The sequence below is a fragment of the Amblyomma americanum genome, chromosome 1, assembly GCF_052857255.1.
Source record: "Amblyomma americanum isolate KBUSLIRL-KWMA chromosome 1, ASM5285725v1, whole genome shotgun sequence".
NCBI classification, from domain to species: domain Eukaryota; kingdom Metazoa; phylum Arthropoda; class Arachnida; order Ixodida; family Ixodidae; genus Amblyomma; species Amblyomma americanum.
In genome coordinates, this window is record NC_135497.1 from 520423929 (window position 1) to 520443713 (window position 19785).

The 19785-nt window shown below is 48.3% G+C and overlaps 1 protein-coding gene across 1 annotated transcript in view; it reads right to left on the minus strand.

Annotated features, from left to right (window-relative positions):
- Window positions 1–9366: 9366 nt before the first annotated feature.
- The window catches only part of LOC144116236 (uncharacterized), a 98357-nt gene continuing 87938 nt past the window's right edge, over window positions 9367–19785 (minus strand). The window contains exons 9-10 of the mRNA XM_077650959.1: window positions 14644–14725; window positions 9367–12441 (exon numbers count right to left, since the gene is read on the minus strand). Coding sequence (XP_077507085.1) covers window positions 12362–12441; window positions 14644–14725 — 162 coding nt within the window. The 3' untranslated portion in view covers window positions 9367–12361. The remainder of the gene's footprint in view (window positions 12442–14643; window positions 14726–19785) is intronic.

The following is a 19785-nucleotide window of genomic DNA, read 5'->3' on the forward strand; positions in this document are numbered from 1 at the left end:
TCCAAGGGCTGCCCTTTGCATTGTAAGGACAGCCCCCTAACGGTTGCCTCGTGCCATGTTAGGGGTTTTTCCCGTCTGTATTTGACAATAAATGTTTCCACCACCACCTCATCCCCACTGCTGTCATCAAGATAGGCAAAAAATAAGCTCTATAGCTTCTAGGACATGCCTGTCAAACACGTTACAAATTTTACTGATGCAGGTGGCTCCGTGATGCCAACGAAAGGAGCCTTTTTGGCTAAGTACGGGCTCATTTAAAAGCAATCCACGTCTTTGGTTATAATTATACTGACACGCTGAAGGTCTGTCGGTGCCAGGATATTCGTAGTGAACTAGCGCAAAGGGTGTAGAATGCCTTCGTGGAATAGAGATATGAACTGAACAGCTCCACATATGCTCACTTACCAGCGAGGGCGTCTAAATGATACGTATGGTTTACTGGGAAACATCTTTGTCGTCAGGTTCTGAAGAAGCATGCACTGGGCGAATTTTGATGCGGCATGGCATATATTACCCCTCGCCTTCCCTGCACGCCGTTATTTCAGCTGAAGGCTCCAAATGCCACATGACGAAATAAAAAGCCGCCTCTGGTGCGGTAGTTACAGCGTTCCCAGCTTACACCACCGGCGCTAGCGTGTTTCTGGTCCGACAGTCTGGTGCAGAAGGTACAGTATGGTCCACTGTTAAAGGGAACATACGATCGCGTGAAGTTGGCTTTCCAGGAGGCGCTGTTGCGGAAATACCGGAAAGAATACCGCGCTGATTAGAGACCGGTGTTTTTTTCGGCATTCTGTCCCCTTGCATGGATCTCATTTTTCACACCCACAACGCATCGATTACCTCTTCTCGCTGCTGAATTGGCTTTTTCCATTCTGTGGTCTCGTATCGTGCGAAATAAGCAAAATTTTCTCCGGACTAGATTATCCACGTGTGAGTGCCTTGGTTCATATATGCCACTCAACGCGTACTCTACACGTTGAGTTAGAAATCGACCGCGGCGGCCGCGTTTAGATGGAGGCAAAACGTAAAGGCGCCGGTGTGCCATGCGAATGACGTCAGTGCATGTTAAAGATCCCCAGGTGGTCGAAATTCTTCCGGATCTCTCCATTGCGGCACCACTTTCTTCATTTCTTCTCTCAGTCCCTCCCTTATCCCTTCTCTATAAAGCGCGCGGTTCAAGTGGCTGCCGATATATGAGACAGATAGAGCGCTATTTCCTTCCCCAAAAACCAATTCTTTTTTTTTCGAAAGCAAAGCGAAGGCGCACAAGTGCCCACCTGGTACGGCGGACACCTCAGTCACGCTTTAAGCTACGTGGCGGTAGTGACAGATGTGCGCTGCATATGCGTTGGCCTTCACAACGCTGTAGCAAAACCGTGGCAATGAAGCTATAGACCGTCGACGTTCATTGTGTTCGTCGACGTTAGCGTTGACGGCGCTCTAGACTCCGATGATTGTGGAAAGGAAGGCGCATAACTGGCTCCCAGGGGCAGTGGATGCCTCAATCGCGCTTTGAGGTACGTGTCGGTTTGAAGAGGGATTTGGGCTCCATGAATTAGCGCTTACAACGTTGTAGCAGACACGCGCCACAGTAGCAATAAGCGTTCATTGGGTGACCAACCTCTCGCGATCAACCATCCACTTAACCGCCACCTGCCAGGGTGGGCGCGTTGCCTATCCTAGTGTGCGGAACGCACTCGACGTTAGAGACCAAGCCGCATCTATACTTACCCGATACATCACCGCTTTCGCGAACGCCGAGGGAGCCGAGCGGAGCGGAGCGGACGCGCTTCACATGGGCTCTGCGATCTTCCTGCTTTATTCTTCCAATTGCCCTTCGTAGTGCCCGAAATTTCTACCTCAGGCTTTCGTGAACATTCAAGAGACCTTTACGAGGACTTCTTTGCCCTTGAGTACGCTGCATTTTTCACCAGCAGCTTACGAAGACCTCCGAGGAGGAGTCGCCGCACTAAGCCTAATCCTCCTCGTCGGCGCACTGCAGAACGGCGTTCCAAGTCAACGCCGCCTAGGCGGCACACGGCGTTCCATCTCAACGCATCATATGGCCGACGCCGCTGCCTTCCCATCCAGCCACAGCGGATCGTGCTCGCTGCCCACGGCACCGGAGGGAATCCACGAACTTGCCGACATGGAAACTCAGGACTCCACACCCGGAATTTCTACCACCCACACACCGGAGGGGGCCTACCGCACGGGACTCCGCAGGAGCACCCGTACTCCAACTGGACGACACGACACATAACTGAAGCCTGCCCGAAGGCCACGCCATGGTTCAGAATGATCGACGCACGAAAAAAATTATTCGAACCTGTAACGCATGACGATTACAAGGTGATAATAGTCTACGCGGAGGGATGACGCTGCAACGACTCCTGTAGGTCACTACTTGCTGATTTGCAATTCAAGCTCAGCCACCCATTAACCCACGATGCAGTCAAGCCGGAGCAAAACATATATGTTCTGAGCAACCCGGATCCGGACCTCACTGAACAGGGCAACATCCAGACAATCAAGCTAGGAGGAAAGGAATATTCAATGAATACTTATGCAGCCTCACCAGACAACTCATGTAAACACAACGTACCGGCGCTTTACAGATACCAACAGAAGAGGAATTGCTAAACTGCATGGAAACATATCCCCAACAAATAAACATCATTAAAGCAAGGCCTTTCCGCAAAAAGGGGGCATGTCTATATACCTTTGAAGGTAAAGCAGTACCACGTTTCATCTACCTCAGCGACATAGAATACAGGTGCAAACCATTCCGACCCGTGATGCAGGTCTGCGGATGCTGCCTGAAAACCGGACACTGCTGACATTTTCCCCACTCCGCAGGACAAAAGATGTTACGTAACAATTGTGGAATACGCAATCCTCCACCAGGACTTGTCGATTGCAATAAGCACTGCATCGTCTGCGACACATCCAACCACTCCACCATTGACACAAACTGTCCGGCAAGACAGAAGAATTACAGCAAGGGGGAAAAAGACAGGCAAAACTGATAAAACAAAATCCGACACCATCATTGTACAGACATTGCTCCACAGAGCACTCCTCTAGATGTGCAAAAGAAGCAAAAGACTGTGCTGAAGCACAAAATTCAGCAGGAGCACAAGACTGCGCATCGACCCAGGAATGAGCATCGGCCCAAATTGAACCAAACCCAAATCAACTGGCCGAGAGAACCGCAAAGATACAGCAACAACACAACAATGCACACGAAAGTGAATCAGCTAGACCAACGGTCCAAGCAAGGCACTCACCGTCCATCCAAAGAAACCTTGGAACCGAAGCACAAAAGAATGGCCACCCCACCCACCACTGAGGAAGGAGAACCCAGTGGTCACTATGGCCGCCCCGACACCTTTGCAGCAGGCCATGGAGACTGAGAACCCAGAACCGTAGCACAAACAAGATGACAGAAACCACACGTAAAAGCACAGTGTGGACACCGTGAACGTCGGACATAAAGCTTTGGAGCCCAGGGGAACCAAGCCGGACGCCACCGAGCCAGGGCCTTTACCTCGAAAGCCAGTGAATCCGCAGCCCGCATCCAGGAGACGCAGTCACCCCAGGGGCCGGATTACGCAACTGTCAATTAGCAAAGTTGTCAAAAACTTGTCAAAAATGTGTCGAATAGCCTCGCTCCTATTGGTCGGTCGTGGCTATTTCGCTTTTTTGAGTCATGGGTGGCTGCAGATTACGTCACGGATGTGGCAGAAGTTTAGTTTATGGTTTATGAGGGTTTAACGTCCCAAAGCGACTCGGGCTATGAGATACACCGTAGTGAAGGGCTCTAGAAATTTCGACCACCAGGGGTTCTTTAAAGTGCACTGACATCGCACAGCCCACGGGCCTCTAGAATTTCCCCTCCATCGAAATTCGACCACCGCGGCCAGGATCGAACCCGCATCTTTCGGGCCAGCAGCCGAGCACCATAACCACTCAGCCACCGCGGCGGCTGTGGCAGAAGTGATGACGTTGCACACCTAGTTATGCAGGCGCTAAATGACAGTTTTTTTGTGACAGTCTTGAGGTGGTCAATTTGACCGTTGCGTTTTCGACAGAAAATGGCGGCGGTGTACGCGGCAATACGACTGCGGCAGCTGCGCCGGCGTGAGCAACGTCGAATGAGAGCGCACGAAGACACGTTTGACTATGTTTGACTTGCCGGACAAGCTGTTTCGACGCCTTTTTCGACTGGAGAAGCAGGCTGTGGAGTGGCAGTGCGACGAAGTCGCCGAATAACTGGGAGGAAATTTGCTTGCGAGCGTGCTGTTGGTGCGGCGCCAGGTGCTGTGTGCACTGCGGTTCTTTGCTACCGGCAGCTTTCAAGCTGCCGTTGGTTACGAAGCACACGTCAGCATCGCACAGCCGATGGTAAGCAAACGCGTGCAGCAGGTGTTGGAGGCAATCTGCTAACTTTGCGCGCAGAAGGGGCGGGTTCCCGCGGTCACCTCGGTGCCACATAAATAAAGCACGCTTATGCTGGCAAAGCACTTTATTTTTCCCAGCAAATGGCACTTCGTGGTCGTCTTCCGTTTCCCAAGGGAAAAGAAACAGACAGCCACACATCACATACTGCAACACCTCACCTTTCGGCATTTTTGTCATTGGTCGAAAGAGCCGAAAGCACAGACTTCAACGAGTTGTCTTCGTTGATTTTGTACCAAGTGCTTCTTGCAGGTTCGCTTGGTAGGCACGTAGCCTTCACTGCATTTGTTCAGATTTTTATGCGCACTTAGGTCAACCGCAAAGTAGCTTGATTTCAGACGCCACGTAAAAAACAACACGGAGTGGAATCGGCTGCTTTCGTGCACAGCGGCTTTACTTTTTACCGCCGCCAGCGCATCACCGCGGCAGCAAAAGTTACCCACCAGCAATTTTAATAGCACAACATCGAAGACTTTTTGTTTTGCTTAATAATTTCGAACTATAAACACAATGTTTTGGGAAAATAAAATAATAGATATTTTGATCGCTGCGCAGTTCTTAAAGGGGCTCTGAAACGCCTTCCGAGAAGAGCACATTAACTCACTTAATCAATGCACTGTGTTGCCTTGAAAACAAGAGCCAAATAATACTCTTCTACACGCAGAAGACGACCCACAATCACGCGTCAAAGTTGACGAGCTCTTCCCGGCGACTTTTTTATGCTCGCACCCTCCTCCGTCCCCCGCATCTGCGTAGACAAGGTGAGAGTTGGCCATTGCTTAGATTCTTTCAGACGTCAGGCAGCTACCGTGGCCGCGGCCAATAAGCCGCTTAGCTCCAGCGGGTCGGGAAGCTCCGCTCCCAGAAGGTGGTCGGCGAAGGAGCGCCTACCTTCCAGCGTGCAAAAAGTGGCGAAAGAAGAGGGTAAGGTGCGAAGACGCTGAAATTCAAATTTTAATTACAGATAGCTCAGCTTCTACAAAGCGCATTTAAAAAATCCTTGCTGGACACTATTCATGAAGCGGCGTGCTTCAATATCCCAGGCATGCCACAACTTTATTAGAGCCCCTTTCACTGCCCCTTTAGGTCTTTTTACAAAAATTTAGCAGACGGCCCCTCGCCGTGCCAATAAATGCTCTCGGGGCGCGCTTGCGTCAAGCGGTGACGTCTCATTATTGCGCCAAGCGGTGACGTCTCATCGTTTCGTCATTATGACGTCACTGTCAATTAGTTTTGACAGAATTTGTGACAGTTGTGTAATACGGCCCCAGAACGCTACACCCGAGAAAGGAGCCGGCCCTGCTAAAAAGGGTGAGTGGTCCGTCCAAGCAGCCTCTACCAGTACCCCTTATCTAACCCTTGACCTTCCTATTACACCTCAAGAGGCGGTAAAGCAATACATACGTTCTGCTGAATTTCGCTCAGAAATCACTAGCCTAATCAACACTATAGCTGCTGAGCAACTCGGAGCGATGCAGCAACAGCTCATACAAGCCTAGGTGCAATTGAAACCGTCCATGACTGACAGGATAGAAGCTACTATCAACACATGCTTGGAAAAACAAGAAGCCGGCATCAACCACTTTTTCGAACTTGTACCTCATGAGGAATCCCCTCGCAAGCAGCGCGCAGTTCAACCCGCTGCCTGTCCTCATCCAGTATCTCCAGACCAGCAACATGGTACCGAACAGCATGGGAAAAGGTCAGCGGTAACGCCAGTACGCTACACCAACAGAAGAAAATTATATGGGAATTGTAATGTCGCAGCATACGCCGAAAACAAGCGTAACTAGCATCAAAAACTCCCCTAATCCCCCCCCCCCCCCCATGTCATCGCTCTGCAAGAGACGGAAACAAACCGCATTCATATCCGCGGTTATCACACAGCAGCCCTTACGCCCCGTACGGCAATCTTGAAACTCGCATCCATGGCGGTGCTAGAACACACACTGACAAACACGCCCGCAAGCACAGACACTCAGTATACCGCGATAGCGCTCAGCTCACCCGGGCACGCATATGGCCTCACTATTTATAACATATACAGCAATCCCAAAGATAACGGCAGAGTTATTCCGGGCATCCTGGGTTCCTTTCGTTCCTCAAAGCTCCTTGTGGTGGGTGATTTTAATGCACATCACACGCACTGGGATACACATCGGATACCCCCAAAGGTAACCTCATTTCTACCGCAATGCCGCAATGGCCGATTACAACCTTGGCCTGATCACAAACCCCACTGTACCCACTCGCATTGACAGAAGTGTCACCCGCGACACCACACCCGATCTCGCATGGGCTACACCGAGCATATTCGCATAATCGTTAAATCTCACACGGCGCTCCAAGACAGCCTTGGGAGCAAGCACTTTCCAGTCTCTACTACTATTGCTTACGGTTCCAAGATTTTCAGCCCTCATTCACAGCTCCTCACTGACTGGGATAAATTGCGCTCATACTTGGCAGCTGATTCTACCGAACCCCGTACTGTCACCGACTGGTCAGACCATCTGGTGGAGGCTATCGAGGCGAACAGCAAACGCATTAAAAACACACCTAGGCCACCGCAGGTTGATCCGCATCTGGCTCTACTATGGGAGAGCCGACAGGGACTTCTCAAGTGCTGGCGTCACCAGCGACACAATCGTAAATTGAGACTCCGCATAGCAACTCTCACTCGTGAGGCAGAATACGCGGACAAGCTAGCCCGCGCAAACTGGGGAACCTTTTGTAACGACCTCAAGGATACATTAAGCACTAAACGCACGTTGTCCCTCCTACGCGCTCAGAGATCCAAAAACCACTAAATCTCAGACACAAGTAAACACATAACGTCTAAGACAACTAGAGCTCCAAAAGTCCACACACGTAATTGGCCAACTACGGGACACTTATATACCCACATCCCTTCAGTCAGCAGATCCACCCAATCTACCTCCACCTAACCCGGAACTTGATGCTAACATCACCTTAAGCGAAGTCCGCCGAGCACTCTTTAGTATTCATCGCTTTTTTGCGGCGGGGCCACATGGCATAATGTGCGTCACCGGCGCTAGAGTGTTTCTGGTCTAGTGGGAAAATATGCATCTTCTGACAGCGTGGTGCAGAAGGTACGATGCGTACCAAGGCAGGTTGTAATTGGGAGAAGGGCGGCGGGGAACACTCGAAACAGAATACCGAGGCAGAAGTGGACAATTTCGCCCATCGAGCCACGCCCCTTTGCTCGAGCTCTTATTGTGTGTGTTCGTGCATGCGTGATACAGCAGTCAGAGATCAAGCTACGAAGGGCTGTGGTGTTTCCGGGTGTTCTGCCAACTCTAGAAAAGGGAAGCGGCTATATATGCTTGCTCGGGACTATGCACGCACAAAAGAGGGGGAATTGCCAAGCAAGACTGCTGGAAACCAACTAAACTTTAAAGTTTGCGAGGTAATTAGGCATGCGAAACACTTGCATTCTTGAACAATTTTTGCTAGATGCAGGTCTGTACAAATTTGAATTTGCATCCTCATAACTACTGAAACTAGCAGCAGTCAAACTTCTCGCACTTGATTTCATGCCGAACATGGAATGGTATAGTCCGGCAGATATGCAACTGCAGGTCGTTATGAAAAGTTACCAGGCCAGTTGGTACATGATCGCAATGAAAACAGTGTGCAAAAGACAGGACCAAGAAAAGGACAGCACTGTGCATGTGTCTCCTTTTCTCGGTCCTGTCATTCGCTGGCTGTTTTCATTGAAAACTGAAGGTCGAAATAAGTAATTCTGATTGTTGGAAAAGCAATCGAAATGTAGAGCATCCGGGTCTGCACCGGAGTAGGCTACGCTTGTGAAAATGTAACTACTCATAAGGCGGAGAGTTTCTCGGCATACGAGCTGTGAATCAAGATCTAGTTCAGAGTCAGGAATTCCGATTACCTGTTACCACCGCCTTGACAGAACACCAAATTTTCGTAAATCTATACACTAGCGGCAGTTTTCTTTGAAACGACCTGCCACCGCACTGCGTTCAGTGTAGATGAGCTTGAGTGTGGGACTCAACATGCAGCCGTTAGAAGCAGACTCTTCACTTGTACACTCTAGTCTTCACCCTGAAAGCAGCACTGGCCATCGAGGCAACAAGATGGGAGGAACACACACCGCTTCGTCTTTATTTTCGAGCGAGAGCTCCACTACGCCATGTTTCACCAAGGTCATCGGGTGTTGCAGTTTGACCTTCAACAGGAGGAGCGCCAGAGGTGTGGCTGTGACGTCAGACCCCATGACTCGTCGCAGCCACCGCGCCGCTGCTCCGACATATCTCCGACCACGGTGTGCCCAAGGAGGATATAAAAAGTTTTCTATAACCTCCTAGGGTGTGCTGACTGCCGCTTCACCGGATGTGGTCAGTGATTATTCACGTGACTCGGTGAGGCCGCTCTTGCATGCAGTTTCGCCATGGATAAGAGCGCGGCTATAACAGCTGTGAGGCATTTCAAGCGTATGCAAGTGTAATGGAGCTTTCGCTCTAACTAGGTTTAGAAGAGTTAAACCACTGCCATTTTTTTTGCATTTGATACCTCAAGGGTCCTTGGGTGAGGGCTTTACATGAGAGGTAAAGCCTATCTAGTCCTGTTCCCTTTTCCAAGCCGAACTCCATCACACGTCATTCGCAGCAAAGTGAATTCTGCGGCGATGTGAGCCAATCTGAACGGCGTGCACTGCAAAACGTATTCCTCCCCTTTCCTTACCCCCTCGGCTAGTGGCTCCATCCTTGGGCAGGAAGGAGCACTAGTGTCAAGCAGCTGTATGCAGGGGATTCTGCTGATTCGGCAGACGCCATGATTGCAAATGGTGGTGCACCACTTTGCAGCTAAGGCCTCGTAGCGCTGTACGTTTTACCACTTCACCAGTGAATGAAACGCTCAGTGTACTCTGAACTACCTTTTTAATTACGGCAATAATCGTTTGCAAATAGTCACGACACTGCTCAAATATTTGAGGGACTATTTGTTAACTGTCTCCGTTGATCCCTGATTGGATGAGAGCTCTACCATTCATAGTGCTGCAAAAAAAAATGAGAGATATAGTACATTTAGAATAAATTTGTTGCTCAGCCTATGCACCCCATTAACCTTTGCTGGTGACTATAGGATGTCATGATATAACGTGCCAGAAAGTTGAGGTGGAAAATTCGAGGAGCGTTCGCAAACTGTCAAAAGACAAAATGGCGCCAGAGCATGGCTGCCACTTGTGTTGTTCTTGCCCCTGCCTTATTTTAGAATGTGCTGCCAGACTGACTGGAGGGCTGAGCAGCGTTCATATGCAATGGAAGAGCAGACCCTGTGGCTGAAGTTGTATTACTTGCTCCACATGCACTGTGGCTTCCCCATTGTTGACTTTTCCTTCAGCACAGACAGTGAAGTTCCACACTGTGTTGATAACAGAGCAGCTGACCCTTGGGGTACACAACTCGTTGCAGTCCTAAGTCTGGGCAAATGCTGAGGCAACTATCGTAGTCATTCTACTTGTGCATATGGGGAACACAGACACTAACAGATCACCACAGAACGGTGTTAGATGCGGGCCCCTGGTTCGCCGGTGCCGTCTCTCGCCAAGGTCGGTGTCGCTGGGTTCCGGATCGGGAGACTGCTGTAGTGGGGGTGACGAAGAGATGAGAGGGTCTTCGAGGTGAAGAAGAGACTGAAGGGTTTATTTACATTTATACAAAGATTGAAAGAGTGAATCGGGAGCTGGCTGATCACACGCCAGATCGGTGCTTAAATAGGGTCCGCTGTCCCCAGGTCCCTAGTTGGGGAATCTAGTTCATTAAAAATGCGTCGAATCAATGTGATGTAGATCACGTGTCCAGTCTTCCGGGTCCGCCTTCCAGGACGCCCCCAGCCACACACTCTTGCCACTTCTGGCAGATTATGGTCCGCGCTGTCCAGGCTTCAGTGATGAATAGCCCGAAGGGGGTCCCACTGAGAGCGTCGAAGGTCAGTCACCTGCACTTCACAGCGGTAGCGTGGGAGCGAAAGGATCCCACCGCAGTTCGCAGAAGCTTTCACGTAGAGCGTGGGAAAGCACAGTCTAAGACGAAGTTGTTTTCGAAGCACGAGGATTCCGGAGACGTTGGCTTAGTCAAACCCGGCCGCATTTGCCACGGCTCATTTGCAGTCCCGCCGCTCGCCGGCTCCCCCGTCGTCCCCTCCGGGAGAAACATGTCCCGGGTGGGTCCGGCGTTGAGAACAAAAGACAGGTTCACCAAAGCCATTCTCAGACAGCGGAGGGCCGTTGCACCCCGTAAACAGCAGGGGGGGGGGGGGGGGAGGACCCTTGTAGACGCCACCACCTGCACTCGTAGCACTGCAACCACATCGACGGCCCTTTGAAACCTCGGTAGATTGATGATTCCCAGTGGCTTGAATATTCTTGGCATGTTGGCGTCTCCAAACGTAACAACGGCAACATGGTCGGCCGCTCATCTTGTTCTCTGTGGCTGGTGTAAGAAGGCATTTTATGTGATGTCAGTCTCACTATGTTCTTTCATTCATCAGTTTTGCACTGGGGCACGTCACAGTAAGACATCTCAGTACATCATTATTAATGCACAAGACGAACCGTTGGTTGCAAAACACAACCTCTATGATAATGCGACAACTTACTTGGAAAGTTGTACTTGAAGGCATATTACAATTTAGAAAAAGTATTTTGAGTCACTATCCAAAAGCTAGTTGGCTAGATCCTTTCGGCTGATCACTAGTTTGCCAGAGACTTGAGCCACTCCAGGTGGCCGGCAGTTTAAGTCTGTCGGCGACCTCCTGCGCTCTTGCTGTGGCCTAGCACTGAACGTCGGGGTCTGGGCTGGCGAGAACAGCTTCCTATTTTTCAAGCGTGGGAGAAGTGACTAGATCTGCCGGAGGCAGATCCTCTGTGCAGTCCCAGGTTATGTGGTCTAAGGTGGGAGGCTCGCCGCACAGCGGACAATACGGATACACCAGATCAGGAAACATACCGGAATAAGTCCACGTTTACTTTCAGGTATGAGGCATCCCTTGCAAATGAGCTTCACAGGTAACAACGTTCCAATGCAAAACACAGCTACAGAGAGGTGCCTTTCTGCAGCAAAGGATACACCAAGATCTGGCTATTGACAGGGTGGGCCATCCTGGCTGGCAGACATAAAATGCAGGCATTTTTCCTTGGAGGTTTCGTGACAATTTATCCGAGATTGAAAAGCAGCTGAGCTTGGAGTGGTAGCTTGGGCTCCCGCTGAGTGCACTTTGTGCAGCACATCAACAAACACATGAACAGAGCAAGAAAAACAAAAACACTTGGTGGTTTTGTGTTCTAGGTGTCTCCTGTTCACGTGCCTTTTGATGCACTACGTTCAGCTATTTGGACAGGACTAGCGCGTGTTCTGTCCCTTACTCTTACTTTGGTCCCTGTCAGTGTATGCGCTGGTCAATATGTTTCTATGCTATTTGGGATTAAGCTTTCTCTTACAAGCCCGATTCGCATCACACACTGTCACATCTCACAGGGACCCTGTTTACCAGCAGACCCTAAAAAGCGTAGTCAAGGTTCTGACTGACCACAATAATGGTCCCAGGTTGTTTAGCTGAAAGAATTTATTGTTGCAGGTGATTCCGCAGCAATGATGATGCCACAGGACGGGACACACACATCTATACTTTAGCACATAAGAAATGCCTCAGCAGCCGGAATTTTTATAATGTATGGGCCGGCACACTGGCTCATAATGGGCATCCATGCATCCACTTTAAATCTGCTGTCAAAGCCTTGCTCAGACAAAGCCGGTGCTTGGGCATTCACTACTGCCGCAATACAAACTCCTCCTCTGCTTCAAGCTTGCCGCAAATCCAGCTGACCAGCCTCGAGCTATTGTGCTGGATGATCTCAGGGAGGGGTTCCTGCTGCTGATGGCCGCTGCTCCACTCGGCTGTACTCTTCCACACACAGGTGGCAGCTCCACAGGCCTGAAACACACACACACACCACCCATTTTGGCTCAGGCATGGTGGTATTACGAACACTAAACAAACACACTGTATGCAGCAAGCTTCACATGAAGTTTGCATACTTACTGCGGTTACAGTACAGCTGAGGCTTACAGGCTGTCTGCATAAGACTGTCTTCTACCAGGTAGACATCCTCAAGCAACTTGCACATCCATACGCAAAGGTGAAACTCCTCAGTGAACAATACAATGGGTCACATTGATGCCTTGAAACATCACATTATGTGAACTCTCAAGCAAACCAAGCAGTCTAACTCCATTTCATACGTAGCAGTCAACGCTGCCGAAGGTACGAAAGTAGTCCGCTGCAAAAAACAAACAAAAGTTATCCGTCCGCCTCGCATTGTGCCTGAGTGGTACAAAGCGCGCCTGTCTGCTCATTTTATGAGGAACCAAGGTTCAACTGCTGGCCTGGCAGTTTTTTGGTTCATTATTTTTATTTTTATTAAAAGAATCGCTAGGTAGAAAGCCAAAACGCGAGCTATATATAACTGGCCGTTTTTCATAAACTATAATGCCTACTTTGAAAAACACATCACTGCTTGCTTGTTTTGAAGAGAAAAGGCAGCCTAGTGTCGTGGCGGCAGAGGTGATTGCAAAGTGCTGTTCTCGGGCGTTTGGTGACTTTTTTTGCAAGCGCCACATTAAGAATCATTGTGCAGTGATAGAATTCAGTGCGACGTCAATTATTCAGAGCAGCCTCAGCTAGCGGCAACCCGGCATTGATAGGTGTACTCAGCAGCTTTAAAGTAAGGAGGGTCTGATTCAGGAGGTCTCCTTTTTAAGCTATTGTCACAAGGAAAATTATTTGAAGTACTTCCGTTCGTAGTATTGTTTTGTATTAGATGTCGGAGTTGGTGTGTTATAGGTGTGAGCTTGTGTGGCAATAAGGGGATTGTTGATAGCTGTGCATTTAGGCCCTGAGCAGAGATTTCGCTGCACAGGCCATCGAACAGAACAAATGGTGTCGGTGTCGCATATTAGCGCACTTGCCACTCTGAGATACCGGTGCCGTCAGGCTACGATGTCGGATCACTGGATAAGTGCGAGAGTTTGCTTTCGTTTCTCGAACTTGAAGCCAATATCTTTCAGTAATCTCTACAAAGTAGCCTTGCTCAAGTCTGGCAAATTAGCATCTCCGTTCACTTCATCCAAGGTATTGTCCAAAGTAGGTATGTCGCGTTTGGCATACATACGATGCAACTTGAGCCGGATGGCATTGAGTGTAAAGCTGTCATAATTCACACTGCGAGAGTTAGATATTCTCAACTTGATAGGCTGTTTTTACGTTGATTTTATTCCGGCAGAGAGACCTTCTTTCTTGAACCTCGCAACTGTCCGAGGGCTCACCCCGGTCATCTCGCCCACAGTTGCGAGAACTCCACGCACAGTCTTCTCCCGGAAGTGCTCCCTTATGCTAGCGTACACGTTGACAATCACCCGCTTGCAATCTTTCGAAATCTTCAGGGACTTCAGCTCAGAAAAGAGGGGAGCAAGAAATGTTTTTGAAGTAGCAGTGGGCGAAGAAAACAAGCGAGTAGGAGATAGCTGCGTCATTTTCACATACTCAAAAACCAAACGACCAAAGCAAACCAAAGCAGACAACTGACCCGCCGGCCTAGCTGTGAAAACTTAATACAGGAGGAGCCAGAAAAAACCAGAAAACTAAGGCGCTCTGTTTTGGAGAACATAAAAGTAAAAGCAATCTTCCTTGCAAAATAAAACACTTTTATCTTTATGCTACAATATTGACAAACATTTACTTTAATTTTAAGTTTACTATTTTGCTTTTGACACACTACATTACGATGCGGACGAGGAGCGTGAACAGGCTCCGCAGCCTTGGCTACGTTGACTGCTGTGTATGAAACAAAGTATACTTCAACCCAAGAAACATGGTCTTGCAAAAAGTGAAAATGTTACCACCAGTAACGAAAAACTGATTTATTCTCTCCCCATGTGCTCAAAATCCCAAATTCAGGTTTCACCTAGTACAATGTGGCCATGGGCAAAAAGGGTGCGCTCACGCCACAGTCGAAGGGTGAACAGAGTAGTACTTACCACCCACCAGTGTACTCAATCACAGACTCTCTCCCCCATCTGCCCTAGTGTAGGCCACTAGATGCAGTCCAGCCCTCCTGAGCAGTGTGTGACCACTTACCTTCGGGCGGTTCAGACAGGGGTGGCTGGAGGCAGTACATGTGGTAGCCCCAGTCGCAGTCATCACAGAACAGCAGCTGATCCTGCGTAGATCGGTTACACTGACTTACACAGCTGTCCCCCTCCAACAGGGGTCGTGCATTCGACTGGAATGCGCAGCGTGCTTAATGGCCCCTGCAGCAAACACAAATCCACACAGACACAATATGCAGGCAGCCAGTCTCCTTTACCAGCGATGGACATTGCCCTCTGAAGTGCCGATCCATATCGCGCAAGACGCGGCAGGCACAAATACCATGGCTGCCTCGTTGGGCCTGCTCAACCTAGCCTAGCACAAAAGACAGTGCGGCTGCTGTAAATATAAGCATTTGCAGCCAACACTGGCAGACATACCAAGTGACATTCCAGTACTTAGCAACTCTGCCATAAGCTAGAAAAACAGGAACCAAGGAAAAAGAAAAGACTCTATGCTCATAACATGTGAATGTATTTTTTTTGAAAGACTAGAAAAAGAATGAGGTTATAGGCTACAAAAACATACCAAGTGTGCAAAAAAATTCACATTCCATCTTATCGTCAGGAGTAGACGTAATTGTAAAATGCACTGTAGGAAAGGTGTTGTGCATTTCATATACTGGCTCACAGATTATGGTAGCTGCACTCAGGTATTGGCCATGCCCTTAGACTGCTGAACACGCCCCCCCCTCCAGTCACTTCGACTTATGTTGGAAGTTTTTGGGTTGCACAGTTCAGTTATATTTCGAGTTGACTTATATATGCAGGTAAGGTATAGCACATTTTTTCTTCATAATACCATTCAGATGGCAAGTTTTGAAATTTCTGAATAACTTCGGCTTGAAGTTCGTCATGGTTTCCAGTTAACGTTTTCCTTAGTCTGCACAGAATGGGTGCATATTTCATGCCTAAGAGATTCAGTGTTTTGCACCACCAGCTGTTATAGCCGGGCCCCTCCCTATAATCTTGTGGTCGCTGCCAGCGTGAAATGACGTCACCACATAGCAAGATGACATGATGCACTGTTGGCAGCTGCATGACCAATGTGGCCCATTCAGCAGCCATGTGACCCACTAACAGTCAATGGATCAAGTTACCCTTGATTACATGACTTGCACATGACTGACTTTCCTCTTGAACCCCTTAAAGGGGCCCCGAAACACATTTTCAGTGCATTGTTTTGCCTGTTCGTTGTATAGAATGAGTTATAATGATGCTAATAGCATCAATCGCTGACAGTTTCACCATACAGTGGCGGTTTTTAGCAACGGATATGACATCTAGTGGGTGCTTGATGACTGGAAAAAGTAATTATACTGCGAACTGCGTTAATAACTACAGATACGTTTTGTCAAGTTTTTGTGTTTTACATTACATTAACAAAACCAAACTGTCTGCCCTAGATAAAAGCACTGTAAATAAAGTAAAACAAAAATACACCACCAGAGGTTCAGGCTACTTTCTGCATCGAAGGACGTTGCACTTCTCTGTAAACATCCTACGACCTAGCACTCAACACTTATGGCTACTCTCTATGTATCTGAGAGCGGCTTTGCGGAATTGATCCGATCGAGCCATTGCACTCGATAAGCATTGGTTTCGGTTCCAAAGAAGGATGCGTTCGTTTCACATTTAGCAGGCAGTGCGTATCGTCAGCTTGTGGAGGATCATCTGGCGGCAGCGCCAGGTGGCGCCACGTTCCCGTCAACAGCGCGCGCTCCTTGCTCGTCGTGACCAACCAGCGCGCTAGGCGCGATGGGTGATGGTTGGCGGCAAGCAGTAGCGGCACGCACTATGCTAAATATGCCTGATATCTTGTGCAGGCAGTCACACCATCGCAGTATCTCGCGCTAGAGTACGGATCCATAAGTAAGGGAATGTCATTGATCAGTGTTTCCTTCTGCGCCGTCGACGTGACGATGAAGCATCGCTGGGTCAGCTGGGTGTTCACATGGTTGTTGTAACCATGCAAAAGGCGCTGCCAGCCTTGGCATGATCGAGTTACAGAGAACAGGCAACCATGGAGTGCAAACTTCCGCCACGTGCTCAGATAGGCTGTTTTGATTGGTCGCACTAAGTGTCGTCATCGGGAGAGTGAAATGGGAATGGGAAGCTGCGCGAAAATCGAGTTGAGGGCAGCATTTTGTTTGCTTGTATCTTGAAATTTCTTCTTTGAATAACTTCCGTTCCTATGCATCGATTCTCGTAATTCTTTTTGAGTCAGCATCTGTGTGACATAAAGAATCCAGCTGAAGTGTAACCGGCATCTGATCAAGCAATGTTTCGCAGCCCCTTTAAAGCTAACACTGTATTTCCAGTGACATTATTCGAGTGCGGCTTCAACCTTTTCCAGCAGTGCAAAGTGTGTTTAAATTCCCTTCACACGTGGTGAAATACAGCGAGGATCAACTGCCTTGATGCACGTTCCCTCTCTCAAGCAATCCAAGTGTCATCTCTACATTAGGGCCTATTGGCCAGAAGTCAAAGTCAAATTTATTTTTCTCCGAGAGGAAGAAAGGGGGCAACGGAAAAAAGCTGCACATGCGCAGCTTGACGAAGCCCGGCCCCCTTGGGTACAGTTCAGCAGCAATTCAAGAAAAATAAACAAAGGACGCTCAATGACAAGCATTGTACAAGATATATACATATGGACGACAATGTCAGGGTTTTATACGTGAGATGCAAAAAGTAAGCGGCTGACATAATACAATGCACGTGGTAAAGGGCGTAGTTGCAGCAAATGTAAGCAAAAATGTCGTTAGCTGCACGATATAAAGAAAAAAGGAAGGGATATAAAATCAGACAGGTGGGCAATAGCTCAGCGGAGGATAAGAAATGAAGCCAGAGACAATGGTGAGGGTATTAACAGAAAGCGGATGCATTACGATCTAATTTTTTGAAAAGTGAGCGTGCAGATTCTGTATTTGTATCAGCACCAACGCGACTGAGTGCGTTCAAGAGGACGGCGATGTGGTACGATAAAGATTGATTGCCATATGTTGTGCGGCAGAAACGTTCGACCCATGAATTATTGTGTCTGGTGTTATGACTATGAGTGCGCGTGTCAAGGTTGAATAGCTGAAGAAAATACTGATTATTGGTGCGAACAGCAGTCTTGTACTGGCAGAGAAGGCGGAACGAATACATGGTTTCAATTGGAAGTATGCGATAGGATGCGAAGTATGCGGACGTATGATCACGGTATGAAATATTCGCAATGGCTCGAATTGCGCGTTTTTGACATATTTTTAGTTTATGAATGTTTTCTTTGGATGTGGTCGCCCATACAAGATGACAATAATTAAGTGCAGATAAAAATAAGGCGTTGTACACCATCCTTTTTACTTTTGTAGGTAATATATGCCAATTCCTACTCAATATTCCCGCAATTCTGTTTAATTTGTAGCAAACATGTTCAACGTGCTTATCCCAGGTTAGGTTTTCTGAGAAAAATACCCCAAGTGATTTAACGTGCGTTCGTATATCAATTTCATCATTCGCTAGAAATAGCTTTTCTGTGGGAGTGACAGTGGTGTTTCTTGCACGAAAAAGTATTGCTTGAGTCTTTTTTGCATTAATTCTCAGAAAGTTATTTTCGGACCAACGCTTAACAAACTGTAATGCTATATTTGCTGTGTGTATCAAATTGTTTGGGTTATCTCCGGTAATGAAGAGCGCGGTATCATCTGCATATCCAATCCATTGTACCTCGCTTATAGTGGAAAAGATGTCATTTATGTAAAGAACAAATAGGAGGGGACCGAGAATACTGCCTTGAGGGACACCGGAAGTAAGTTTTTTGACGCTGGAATTTTTATTATTATGGCTAACATACTGAGAGCGGTGTTGAAGGTACGATGATAAGAGAGCATTAGAATTTCCCCGTATGCCATAATGCTGAAGTTTCATTATTAACGTTTTGTGACACACGCAATCAAATGCCTTTGAAAAATCTATATATATGCCTAAAACTAGTTTCTTATGCTCTAGAGCGTTAATAATGATTTCTTTTTGCGTCATTTGCACAGCTGGAAGCTGAGATCATTTGCTATTCGAAATTTCATGCTCGTTTTTATTTTTAAACCAGGATCTTATCAGGACACTGCAGCCATCTGGACAAATTCAGACAACTCACTTGGCTCTGATTTGTTCAGCTATCCTTCGTGAATGCCAGTCATGTTCCTACATCACAGAGGCGCCACTTCCATCTGTGATAGCAGAGCTCGTAGCCATTCGTGACGGTGTGTCTACTTCAAGGGACCGCCTCTGCATTGTGTCCCCGACTCATTTTTTCCTAAGCACAAATTCCACACAAGCAGTTCAGGCTCTAAGGCGCATAGCCAGACCCCTGGATGTCATTGGTGATGTGTGGCACATTATGCAATCATAGCCATGCCCTCTCCGAGTTGTGCAGGCTCGACGCATTACACGCCATCATAGGGAAGCTGAGAAATTGACAATGCATGCCATCCACTGCAGGTGTTTGGCGCATGATGGCCTCAGTAGCCTATGTGCCACAACACCTAGCACAAACCACTGCAGGTGATGTACCCATTGACTATACTGAAACTGTCCACAGGAGGTGCCGTAGTGTCTGAAAATAATTTCTCCGTCGATTCACACATACTTTAATTCCACCGCATAGATAAAGCCTTCCCGTCAGCTCAACTCGCAATGAAGAAGTGGCGTTGCTGCGCTGATGGCTGCGGTCAGGACCTCCTGGACACCGCAGACTCATCTTCTGACTTGCCCCTTCTGCCCCACTCCCACTACAGAGGTGACAGTAGACCACTACTCGCTAACTTGGCTAAGACTTCAGACAGCACGCAAGCTACACCTTGGCAGCCGGGATTGCCACCCTAGCCAACCACAAGACACAAGAATCTGGACACATGGGCCCCAACACCGGGCATTGATGGCATTTATAGCCAACACAGGTCTGCACATGTATACATTAACTGTATTGTGTTGAAGGACACATTTGTGAATTTAAGAAAAATATCATGCTCTGGCTATAGTCTGCTCAAATAGCATACGCTGCTGGAAGTAGCATGTTACTCTCTTTCGGGCTGTTACAAAATTAGCACTCAGATAGCTGCTATATCTGTTCAGTTACACCTGCACGAAG